Source organism: Ambystoma mexicanum, chromosome 6p (genome assembly GCF_040938575.1).
Source record: "Ambystoma mexicanum isolate Mex_15411 chromosome 6p, UKY_AmexF1_1, whole genome shotgun sequence".
NCBI lineage: Eukaryota > Metazoa > Chordata > Amphibia > Caudata > Ambystomatidae > Ambystoma > Ambystoma mexicanum.
The window spans coordinates 1105442877-1105456108 of NC_090935.1; the positions used below are offsets into that span (position 1 = coordinate 1105442877).

The window sequence follows — 13232 nt, forward strand, 5'->3', positions numbered from 1 at the left end:
TTAGCGAATGCCATGTTCAGTCCTCCTACCTCAAATGCAATTGGGTTTGTGGGCCGTACCCTCGTATTTTATTTTCCGTCACGTTTTCCTTTTGTTTTTTTATTCCTTCCAATGTCCCTGTTTATATTCGTTTCAGCCTCGTCTGCTCTTAGAATATTCTTTCATTCACGTCCAGTTTATCCTCATCGCAATTGTTATGTTGTTGTTTATGTATTTACATGGTAATAAAGCACGCCAGCTCATGCATCCTTGTTCATCTTCATTTATCATTAAACTGAACTTCCCCCAGCCTCTACATTCCCGAGCCTTTCCTTAACATTCCAACATTCTACATTCTATTTAGACTATCCCTACACTAATGTGTGTACTACCAATACATAACACCAGCCATCACCCAGAAGTGATTGATTAGCATTTCCAAGAGTCCTCCTGCTTTATTGCCTTTTCCTAAATTCGCTTGTCATCTGGACTCCCCTTTTTCTCACCACATTAACTTTACTGCCCATAGTGCTCGGTTCCATCCCTCCAATGTCTGCAAGATGTGCTCCTTAGGATCTATGTCGGCCAGTAAAACAATCTCTGCATTGTATTTTTTTCTCACCTCTTCCATTGTCCCTCTTTTCTGTTTGTTCTCTCTGCCCATCAGCTTGCCCCACTTCATTCTGTCGACTAGGTCTCAATTCAGACCTTGCTTTCTCTTCCTCCACGTTCTTCCATTTCCTCAGCTCTTGTCGCACTGTCTTAGCTGTCTTTTGAATCGCGCCTTCTTTAACATTTTGGATACATAGTTTTTAAATCACTGCACGGCCTTGCACAACCTTATCAGTCTTCTTGTATTTGGTTTATTTATATTGCGCACCCTGCCCAGGGGCATCTGAACACATTACTTACATGTTTACAGGTTAAGTTACAAGGTTGACAATCACAAATTACAAGTCTTAGGGTGCAATTACATGGTAGAAGCAAGTTAGTGGATGTAAATACAGAACATATATTACGGTACTATCCCGCTATGCAAGTCTACTCAATGTAGGTGGTATCGTGAGTTGCTATTTACATTTGAGCGTAGGTGGTGGCTAGGTCTTGCTCAGTGAGCCAAGATTTCGCTCTATTCTTAAATAATGACTAACAGGTTTCAGTTCTGAGAGGATTTGGGAGTCTATTCCACAGTTTAGATGCAAGAACTGGTAAGCTCGACCCTCCTGCATTTTGTAATTTGAATCTGGGAACAACAAGTGAGTGAATTTGTGCAGATCTTAGTGGTCTGGTAGCTGTGTGTACAGTGAGGCGATTTGCCAAGTAATCTTGTGCTTGTTTGGTTAGACACTTATGAGTGAGAGCGAGGGTTTTGTGTGATATTCTGAGTGACACCGGGAGCCAGTGGAGGTTCCATCTGGTGTCGGATATGTGCATTTTTCTAGGGATATTGAGGGCTGCTCTGATAGCATTGTTCTGAGTTACTTGGAGCTTGTTGATGTTCTTTTTACTAGTCCCCAAGTACAGGGCATTACAGTAGTCAATTTTGGACATCACAAGGGTTCTTGCCAAGATGATGCAGTTAGTATTGGTGATGAACAGTCTGCAGGCTGTTACAAGTTTACACGTGTAAGCTGATGCTGAGACTACCAAATGAATTTGTTTTGTCAGGGAGAGGGTGGAGTCGAGGTGGAAACCAAGAGTTTTGGTATTGTTTGCCACCTTAATGGGAATCCCGTCAATGACAAAGACTTTGAAGGCAGTGTCCAGTTTATTAAGTCGTAAAGGAGAGCCAAGGATAAGTAACTCAGTCTTATCATTCTTTAAACATAAACCATGATGTGCCATACAGGCTTGGATGACTGAGTAGATCCGCGTAATTCGTATTGGCGACACCCAGATAGTCGAGAATATCAAATAGAGGTTTGGTGAACACGTTGTATAAAGTGGGGGATACCCACAACCCTTGTGGGACCCCACAAGAGACAGGGGAGGGATCAGAAGAGGCAGATGGAGAGAAGACACGCATAGTTCTGTTTGCAAGGAAAGATTTGATCCAAGCGGTGGCCTCATCCGAAAAGTGGGCAGAGGTTTTTAGATGATGGCAGAGTATTTGATGATAGACCAGGTCGAACGCTGCCGAGGGGTCAGTTAGTAATAGTAGAGCTAGCGTGCCTTTGTTTTTATATCCTGAATTTGTGTAGTTAGGTCAATGAGGGCTGTCTCAGTGCCATGTTTCGGGAGGAAGCCTGATTAGCCGAGGCTGAGGAGTCTGTTAGACTCAAGGTATTCTTGAATTTGTAAATAGGCTTCTCGGTCTAAAATGTTCAGGAGGAAGGCACTTTAGTAATCGGTCTGTAATTGGATGGGTTGCTGGAGTCTAAGCTAGGTGTTTTGATGAGTGGGATGACCCAAGCATCCTTGAGGTTATCTGGGACCGTACCCGCTTTAAATGATGCATTAATGAAGGCGGCTAAATTATGGGAAGCTTCCTTGATGATGGGAGCTGGGCAGGAGTCGCCTTGGCAGTTTGAAAGTTTATGTTTTTTAATGATGTTTTCCACCTCCCAGATCGATAAAGGTGCAAAGTTAAAGGGTTTGCACGGGTTCCTGGGAGCCAGGTGGCTGAGATTAGGTACTGTAGAAAGGGGATCTGTTAGTAAGCTGCATTTTTTGTTATTGATTTTAATCTTCAAGGTAATTATTTTGTCCATAAGTGCTTTTTGTATACTAGTACACCAGGCAGCATTTGGTGATGCACTTGTCTGTAGGGGTTATGGGAGATTCAAGTCTTTAAGGATCTTAAAAAGCTCTTTTGTGTTTGATTCTGCCTGAAGAATCCGTTTATTGTAAGTATCCTTTTTTGCTGTCAGAATTGCTTCCTTGTAGTTCAGTGAGGCGGAGATCAGATTAATTTTGTTTGCATCAGTTGGATGGCTTTTACAACGTGACCCTGCCTTTCTTTTAGTTTTGCTTAGGTCTCTCAACTGCGGTGTGAACCATGAGTTGAGGTGCACTCGCTGTTTAAGTTTGCGCAGTTTTAAAAGTGCTATGGAATTTAGAGCTTTTAGTATAGGTGGGTTGTGTCTACCAGGACCGTCGGGTCTGAGCAAGATACTGAAGCTTTGTTGAGAAGGGTGAGTATGCGCGGTAACAGTCTCTCCTTAGTAATATCCTTTTATCCTGCCATTCACACCCCTCCCCCCAGATCGCTCCGTTCCCAGTCTTTCTTCTTGCCACACTTCAGCCTCGTTGTGCCTCTTCCCGGTTCTGATCCTTTGCTCTTCTTACCCCAAAGTAACATTTCCCACTAATGACTACAATCTGTTCAGTAGGGTAACACAAGAAAACATCCAATTAATGCCAGGTCACCAAAAGTATACAAGAGTATTTTCCATTGCCTTTTCAGGGTGCCTGTACCCACAATACATGCCAGAATTACCACTGCAATAACCCCCCCATGATGACCTTGCCAAGCAAGACCAGTACTACTTCAGGTATACCCTCATGATAGAATTTGACAATAAGGTCAGTGCAGCTACCGCAAGTACGTGCACATGATGGATTTGTCCAATAAGGCTAGCACTGCTACTGTTAGTGCACACTCATTCCGTCATTTGATTTTTACCACTAATGGCAGTATTGTAATTAACAAGCAATTATGTTATGTTCCTGGTTCTAGCACTAAATGTCAGAAGAAATCACTCATTTGCGGGTCGCACCAAGATGAGGTTTCCTCAGACTTGCCCGATATTCCATCCCCCCTGCACATTGTCCTTATAGGAATCAAGCGGAGGTGTCAATCATTCGGTGCATCTCTTCTTTACGTTTCTCTTTCACTCCTTGGGTCTCTTCCGTTCTCCTTTCCTCTGTTACTTGAAGTCTAGCCTCCTTTTTCTTTCTAGGTAGCACACACCTCTTTCCCTCTCGTTTTGTTTCAGTCTTTTTACTGATCAAATGCTTCCCTTCACACTCACTTGCTTGCTTGCTTTCCTCTCCTCTGCTCACCTTTTGCACTGCACCCACTCACACTGCACAATTTCACACCGTCTCTCCCTCACCCTTTTGCTGTGCCTCCTTTTCATCCCAATCAATTTTGGACTCTGTAGGGCTCTCCCTTCCCCATCTCAGCAGTGCAGCACACTACAAATTGAGGTTGTAGTCTGTTATATGGCAAAGTAAGATGGCTCTACCGACAGCCCAACTAACCTGTATGCAAAGCAATGGCCTGGTGGATTCAGGTTCAGAATTGCTTTACATCTTCTGAGCAGCATGCACGGAGCGTCTCCACATGCCTCATTGAAATGGTCACCTGGCTTAATCCCCATTCTAAAATGCTCAACGGCACTTGTGGGTGCTGTTTCTGGCTTCTGCAGTGGTTGTTGTGCTTTTATGCCCATGTCCCACTCTCCTTTGCAGGGAGGAGAGAATGAGCTAGCCAGAATCAGGAGGATAATGTGGTGGTATGCCGGTGGGGTGCCTAACAGTCGAGCCTGAGGCATCTTCAGTGCTTTAAGGGGTATGAACAAAAGGGAAGGGTTCCCTATAAAAAGATGAAAAAGGCATGGCCAAAGTAGTGAGAGACAAGATCCAATTAAAATGGTTTGTATTTTCTTGACTTTCATGATATGAGCGGCCCAAATCTTATACCGGTTTTAGAGTTTAACATTGGTCAGGCAAATCCAGTATTTCCAGAGTTTACGTTACAAATCCTGCTCTGTATGATCAGTCTTCAGGAACATGAGATGCAGCAGTGTTGAGCTATACTTACAACTTAATGCCCCTCTGTCTTGGGCCCCAAACAATTCCAGGTAGGACAGAATAGGCCTGTTTTTTTTTATTAACCACTTCTCTTTAAAGAGACCAGTTTTAGACGGAAAGGTAAGTTTATTTGCCCAGGATCGCACAATTTTGCTGAAGCACCGCAGCCAGTGTTTGAACAGAGGACTCCCTCCATCCATATTTTACATCCCCTCCCTCCAAAGTTTGGCACAATTAAAATCAGGCAATTTATCTTCATGGAGGTGTGTACTAGTGCGTTTAGTCTATGTGCAATATGGTTCCATAATTGTAGCCATGAAAAAACATTCAGAGAGAAAATAATATAAATTTACAAACAAGAGGTATCACTATGGGGGCATGCTTTGCTCCTACCATTGCCAACCTGATCATGGGTTTTTCTTTTTAATGCTCTGTTAACACACCGCTAAACAGACATGGTATAGGTATATAGATGTTAAATGACAAGGAACAATGGAAGATCTTGAACAATATTTAACATTGCTCAGTGATAATTGCTTTGGCATACAATTCAGTAGCACAGTCAGCAAACACGCTGTAATTTCTTAGATCTCAGTATTTTTGCACAGGAGAATAGATTGCACATCAGTACAACCAGAAACATTCCCATGGGTGAATGTATTCACGCACATAGGAATTACAGCATACATAATTCCTATAAGTAATGCAAATTGATAAGTAATACATTCAGGCAACATGGATATACTGACGATATGGTAGTTCAGGCAGGCCTTAAACAAAACATCAGGACATATCTGCATTACTCAAACCAAAGAGTAATTCGAGCAGATTGTACCTAGGTTAGATTTATTACAATGCTCTCAAGATAAAGTAGGCTTATATCAACAATGCTATCCAAGCACTGACACCTGTTACAAATGGACAAGGCTCTTATGGAGTACATAGGGGACCAAGCCAAGGTCGCAAACTAGAGCACCTACCTTAATGCAACAGATTATGTCAGAGTTTTATGACAAATCAATGTAATGTAAGCTATTGGCTTAGCACAGTGAGCTTTCATAAATGTGGAACTTGTGCCATGTGCAAATTTGCACAAAACAATCTAAAGACATTTCTGACAAAGGATGATCAGATTATTAAAATTGCTGATTGTATTAATTGAAATACAAAATATGTAGTTTATGCGGCAAGATCTACATTGACCGCACAATACGAGAACTTCCATCGCGCATTAGAGAGCATATAGGCATGATAGGCAGTCAAGATCCCAGACTTCCACTGAAACAAAGAACAGCAGCAAGGCGACGCAACAGAAATCAGATTTTTGGGATTCAAACATGTTCACAGTAATATCAGAGGCAGACACCAGGAATTGTGATTACAGCAAGAGGTGGCCAAAATTATCAGTCTACTGAGAACAACCATTCAGGGTTTAAATACCGAAAATGAGATGTCAGTTGTTTCAAAAGATTGGTGTGGACAATTAGATGTCCGTCTCTTTATGAGATTTAGGTTGACTATGATACTAGGGGTGGCCCACTCTGGTGCAACTTTTCTGAATTATGTAAATGCGGGTAACATTATGGAACCATTATAATATAGAATGTGGTTTCATTTAATCAAAAGAAGATTTCTGGCAGATTGGCTGGGGATATAGGATATTTTGTTATACATTCTTACTCCAGAAGTGATGCAGACATTTACTTATTAGCACACAATAAAGAAGAACAAGGGCAAATTCAGCACTGCCAAAATCTCGCTTATATAACTTGATTTTTCACATACATTGCACCTACAACGGGGAAGGTACCGTACCCATTTTACAGGAGGCAGACCTATCCAGTACATGATTATATTTTCTTGAAAGGAAGAAATAAACTGAACTAATTATATTTATTCATTGATTGATTATTTATAAGGCACTTATACAACAAATCGTGCTTCCAAGTGCCACAAGACAAAAGTGGGGAGGGACCAATTGAGTAAATAAGCAGTAACACTAAAACAATAGCAGTCCCACTAGGCCTTGTGACATTCAGACCATGCAAGTGCAGTGACGAGAGGTGCAGAGAGAGGGCCGGGGATAAGGGTATGGGCAAGTGCTAACAAGAGCCCCAGAGGGGAAGTGCCATAGGGCGTTAGGGGGGGGAGGCCACTGGCTAAGTGCTAGGGTGGATGTGTGCCAAGTGGGGGGATACCCAGCTGCCCAGCAGTCATACGGGGGACCAGAGGGCAGTGCTGTGGGGGGGGATCCTGGGGGGTAGCCTATAAGACTCATGAAGGAACAGGCTGCCAGTCTCAGTGGGGGAATTAGCAGGGGAGGGAGAGAGGGAAAGCGGTAGAGAGAGAAAAGTGATTTGAGGTGTTTACAGAATTTAAGGAGGTCCGGCTCAAGTCAGACAGGGGCTGGGAGGCTGTTCCATAGGGAGGCACCAGCCAAAGACAGATCTACCCCCCACTCTCTGCATGGAGAAGCGTTTGACCAGCAGAGAGTTGCAACTGAAGATTGAAGGGATCTAGCAGGGAGGTATTTAGGGAGAGAAAGATGGAGATAGTGGGGTCCCAGGAAGCAGAAAGCCTGGTGGATGATGCAGAGGGTCTTGAATTTGATCATCGTGACCACCGGGAGCCAATGGAGAGATTTTAGAGGTGGTGAGATATGGTCCCTGGGCTTGAGGCCAAAGATAAGTCTTGCAGCCCAATTTTGGATTAGTTGAAGGGGGTGAAGGGAGGAAAGGGGCAAATTGAGGAAGAGTGTGTTGCAGTAGTCTAGCCTGGAGAGGACCAGAGCTCTGGAGACATTGAGCTTCTGGGAGAAGAGGAAAGGGAGAATGATGCTGAAAGTGGGCCTTCTTGGCAAGGTCCAAGATGTGAGGGGTGAAAGAGCGATGAGCCAAAGATGACTCCAAGATTTTTGGCCTAAGTAGAAGGTGAGGGTAGAGGGCCCAAGGAGGGTGGCCAAAGGACAGGAGGAAAGTAGGGCGCAGGCGTCCCAATAAGAAGGATCTCAGTCTTGCTGGCATTAAGACAGATCATTAGAAGAGCACTGTGACTGAATGGTTGTCAGACAATCAGGAAGGAGAGAGGAGGATAATGAGGTAGTAGAGAGAAGCTTGAAGAGCTGTGTGTCAACAGCAGAACACTGGATGTGAAGAGAGAAGGAGGAGATAAGACTGGCAAGAGGGGTCAGGTAGATGTTAAAAAGGTACAGCGAAAGGACAGGGCCCTGGGGAATGGTGCAGAGTGTGAGGTGGTGGAGGAGCAAGTGTCTAGTTGCACCTGGGAAGGGCGGTTATTTAGGAAGGAGGTCAACCAGTCCAGTGTCCGGTCCATGATGCCGAGGGTATCGCAGAGCCGTTTTATGAGGATACAATGGTTGACTGTGTCAAAGGCAGATGAGAGATCAAGGAGAATGAGAATGGCAGGAAAGTTGTCAGGAAAGTTGGAGTCTAGATTAACGAGCAGGTCTACACGGGTGTTCAAGAGAGCAGTTTCCATGCCTCTGGATGCCCGGAATCCAGATTGAAGGTTGTGGAGACAACTAGAGAGTTCAGTATGATGGATCAGTTGGGGAAAGATCAACCTCTCCAAGAGTTTGCCAAGGAAGGGGGTAGTAGAGGTAGGGCGATAGTTAGCAGGGCAGGAATAATCTGCAGACAGCTTTTTTAGGGGAGGGGTGCACAATGGAGTGCTTTAGGGATAGAGGGGAAAAAGCCAGTGGCGAAGGAGTGGTTAAAGAAATCAGCCAGGGCCGGGGCGAGATAAGAGATATTGTCAGTAATAGTTCTGTAAGAGCAGGTGGGGCACCTGTATGGATGAGACCTGCAGAGAGCAAGAGGGGGGTAGACATAGGGGTAGAGGAGAGTGAGGAAAGGATGTCCTGAGTTTTAGATGTGAAATGGGAGGACAGTGCAGTGAAGAGAGCATGGGAAGGAAGTGGAGAGGTAGAGACTGCAGTTGGATTGGCAAGTTCTTCGCAGATATAGAAACGTTCAGCCGTGTTGTGTGTGGCTCTAGAGATGAAGGCATCAATATGAGCTCTCTTCTTGGAGTGGATGGAGAAACAGTATTGTCTTTGGAGTAGGCGACAGGCGATTTTTTCAGCCAATGTTCCCAAGGTCAGCTACTTCCATTCAGCAACTCTGCACTTACGTGTCAAAGAGGCTAGATCGCAAATTACTGTACATCTGGCATCATAATACCATATTACATGGGCATATTCATAACAAAAAGGATGCAGGGTGCATTAGCGTGATCTATAGCACCAATGCAAAGTTATATAATCTACCCCAGATGGCTCTCAATTAGCATTCATTGCATGGAGGGTAAAACGCCTTTAAAATCTGGTTTTGAAGTAGGAAGTCAGTTGACCAGACCTTTAAAATGATTGTTTTCAGCAGGAACTAGGACACAAGTCCACCAAGACAAGCATGCTTTTTGTTTCAGGCTACCACTTCATTCCAAGCACACTTCAAATTCTGTAGTGGGTGATATTTACATAATGGGAATCACACAGGATATTACAGACTCACAAAGCGACTGTGGTCCCAGTACATGCTTCTTTAGGGCTTTGAAAAGAACTCAGTTGATGCTCTGTCCACTTTCCCCAGAGACAAAACCCCCAACGCCCTGTTGAAGGATGGGTGGCGACGGGGTGGGGGGAAGGGTGGAATAAAAAAAAGAAAATTAAAATAAAATTACAACAAAATAATTACAAAAAAAAAAAAAAAATAAAAAAAATCGGCCAAGCATGTGTCCACCCCAAGTCATTGCTGCGCAGAGGGCATCTCTAGGGAGTTAAGCTGGCTAACCACAGAGGTTTCATGGGTGGGACATCATTCCTTTCTTACCATTTTGCATGCCTTTAAAACACAAAGAAAATCTCTTGAGCAGACTCTTCTTGCAGTAACATCTATGGTGGTGTACAAGAATACACGGACCACAAGCAAGAATTCTTACCTTCCGGAGCCTCGCAAGCAGACTTATTACGTGCTCATGTTGTTCGCTTTTTGCCAGGTCCTCTGCAGTTTTCCCATCCTGTTACGAGAGAGCTTAAAGTTAGTGGATGCATCAGCAGCAGAGCAGTACACACGAGGAAACACACCAAGAATACAAAAAGAAACAGCTCTAAACAATATAGATTGTGAATTCTATAAGCATTTACACCTTCAATCATCTTGACGGCGGGGTGCTGCAGGGCTCAGCACCAGGACTTAATTGTGAGCACTGACACACTGTGTCAGACTCAGTTGAACTATGATGCAGTGTTGTGGCAACTTCATTTTTTTAAATGTCAGTCAGTCTTAGTCACACAGCAAGCAAAAATAATGTGCCACAGCGGCACTGCTGTGGTAGTTATCCAGTTTCATGAATAACAATAAGCCGCAAGGCCCTGGGCGCTCCTGCTGGTCATGGCAGCACATTGCTCCAGTCAGCCTATATGACGTTGGTGCCAATACACTACTGCAATAACTGTCAGCACTGCAGCATCTGGGTTGGTGGCTCGGGAATGTGGTGCGGGTAGCAGTCACGCAGCCAGGGTATTAGATGCAGCTCACTACAGGCAAGTCAGCACGCACTGGTATATGTGCCTATGTCAGTATGACACTGGCTTTGCTTTATATCTGCTGATGGGGGTACTCTGCAGGAACATGCCAGGCCTTGTTAAACTCCCTAGTGTGATTAGTGGCACAGAGGGGCAACCTGCATAGAGAGGGCAACAAAAGCACCACCAGATGGGCAAGGCTTGGGAAAAGGCTACTACCAAGGAGGAGTGCTTGTGCTGAGTGCCAATGTATAGATCCTGCTATGGGGCTCGACGTGCAAGTCAATCAGTTCGATAACAATTGACTAAATTTGTCCGGAACTAAACACATTTGCTCTTTTTTCAGGGAACAGGCAGCAAAATGTTGCCACCTCTAGGCTCAGACGAAATGAGTAACTAGGATGAGGTGCTTAAAGAGAAGTTAAATATTTTGGGGTCTCATTTAAAAGACAACTACCAAGTTATGTTATTTTGATTGGTATTTGTAAATGGCACACCATCCATGGTTGGTGCATGCACCACCTCCAATGAACCACTGGGAGATGCAGCTGCAAACACAAATATGTTGGCAATGTGGGGGACAGCAGTGGGTAGTAAACTGCTACAACAATGTGGCTCAAGCATGCTAGAAAAAATGTCAACCCTGGCACTTCTTTACAAATTAAGCATTGCTGAAACCTCCTGGTAGGAGTTCCCAACACAATAACAAAACGAGTATATTTATTGCTTGTACTGGTAGTATCTAAGAACTGGATGGTTGCTAGCACACACCCATATCATCTTAAAAACCTACCCGTTGGATGTATCAGAGATTAGCACCAGATAAGCAAGGTGAAATCTAGTCAAATGCAGGACACCCATTACCACTTGGGCTTCATTCCCCATCGCAAGATGAAATAAAATCTCCCTCCTGTGGGATATTTTGACGCATTCCGATATGCCCAACTGCACCACTTTACAAATGGGGAAAGAAACAGCCAAAAATGGATGCGCTAACTCCTGTGTGCGCAAATAACTGTAAAACTGTGTGTGGGTCACAATCACAAAAGGCTGCACACCCCTGTCACTCAAAGCGGGGGTGAAAACTGAATTCTCACTGCAGGACAGGAGCATGCCAGTGGGTGCGGTTACATTTTACATGAAGCAAGGCCACAGAATTGGGCTAAAAACCGAAAATGCCTTTTAAAATGCAGCTTTGCAAACTTCAAAGTGCTGTTTTGGTGCTAGATCCATTCCTTTTCCAGTGAACCATTGAAATTAAAACGGTTACAGATCATCCATGTGGCTCAGAGAAGCCAGGCCTCATTGACTGACAGCAGCTAAGAACTGTATTTCATGAAAAAGTCAGCCCAGCCACATTTGTTTTCAGTTCCACAGGAAAAATGCGGCTAAAAATGGCAACGTGAAACAACTTCACCTGCGCAGAGAGAACTCCAAGCTAAGGCTGGATACATGTATCCAGACTGCAAAGAAATCCCAGCACTCCAAGGAAGAACTGGTGCTGAATAAAATGTATGTGCTGTATAAGAAAATATAATTTAAAAAAGGACTCCGTTTAAGGTGCTTTTCCCTGAAGAAAGTACAAAATTGCCTGTTTAAAAGCATGCTTTGGTTTAAAGGTTTAATTCTTTCAGAATTATTAAGGATTGCTAATGTAAAAACCCACCGATAAACTGTGTTCATTTTTATATGTTTTAAATGAAAGATTTAGTTGAAACTTAAAGTCAAAACCCAGTCTTGAGTTAATTAAATATTGAATTCTGAGCCGACACCTCACTGCTGGCAGGAAAGGCTTAATTGCTGCTGGGAGGATTTGCATACTCCGAACAAAGGCACAGACAACAGAAGGCTTGGACACCCATCCTCCCACAGGAGGGGCAGGGTGTGGAGGAGGCTTTCAGTGAACTTCAAAGGACTGGCCATTTGCTCACTTGTGAAGAAAGAAAAAAAACCTGACTTGTGATTTTGGAATTAATTAGCTTATTTTGCCATAGAACTTCATGACATTTAGCTTGACGGCAAAAATAAGTAAAGTAAGGAAAAGTACATACATTGAAATCTGAATTTATGATAGACATTTGAAGATTTGGTAGGAGTTCTTACTGTGTAAGGAACTGAAGTTACGCCAAAAGACTAATTGCGCCAAAACTATTAATGCTGCAAATCTAATATTTTGTACCCATGTTCTAGGGGTGATTGCACAGATATGTACCGAATTAAGAATTGTTAGGCCAAATCTTTGTGATTAAAATTGACAAAAAATTCCACGGAAAGACAAAGCCAGTTCTCACTGATGTAGGAGTTGGAGGTAAAGGTAACCCACAAAATATGCAATGTATGTGTCCGATTTTATTAAAGGGCATAATTATAGAAATGTGTTTTTTTGGGAAAGTTAAGTTTTGGTCCAAATTACTGTGGGAGTTTCCCCAAGGCACATCATAAATATTACAGCTCTTTCTGTCCTCCAACCAGAACAAGGCAAGTGCTTTGACCACTCACAGTTGTGTGGGTGTGGATTGTAATTCTGCCACTACCATAAACTGAGTGATGTCACTTGGCAGGATAACTAAGGGAACTTCACCACACACACAGATTCCTGACTCCACCCTGATTTCCGCGTGACGCCCTGTTCCAGAATTCTTCATCTTGTCCTGTTCCAGACTTCTTTACCAAGCCAAGGCCTCAGCAATTGCTGAACTCTTCAGCTAGGCCCAAATCCTGAAACCATCCCAAAAAACTTCAGGGAAATAATTCTGATCCAGTCTGGCTTGCTACCATTCATGCTTGCCTGCTGAAACTCGCCATCCTGCTAATCTACAGGGTCCAGTGACCAGAAGGGCCACTCCAATCCAATCCAATCTGAGGTGCAGTCCAATTGACCAGAACCACCAAGCTGACCATCCCGACAGAAGTGCCCTGCTGCCTGTAGACCCGATCCGTGATGACCAGA

The 13232-nt window shown here is 43.8% G+C and overlaps 1 protein-coding gene across 3 annotated transcripts in view; it reads right to left on the minus strand.

Moving 5' to 3' along the window:
• Positions 1–13232, minus strand: part of DAPK1 (death associated protein kinase 1) — a 986032-nt gene that overhangs the window by 212903 nt on the left and 759897 nt on the right. For all 3 annotated transcript variants that reach the window (XM_069625713.1, XM_069625714.1, XM_069625715.1), the window contains exon 19: positions 9697–9774. In XM_069625713.1, coding sequence (XP_069481814.1) covers positions 9697–9774 — 78 coding nt within the window. The remainder of the gene's footprint in view (positions 1–9696; positions 9775–13232) is intronic.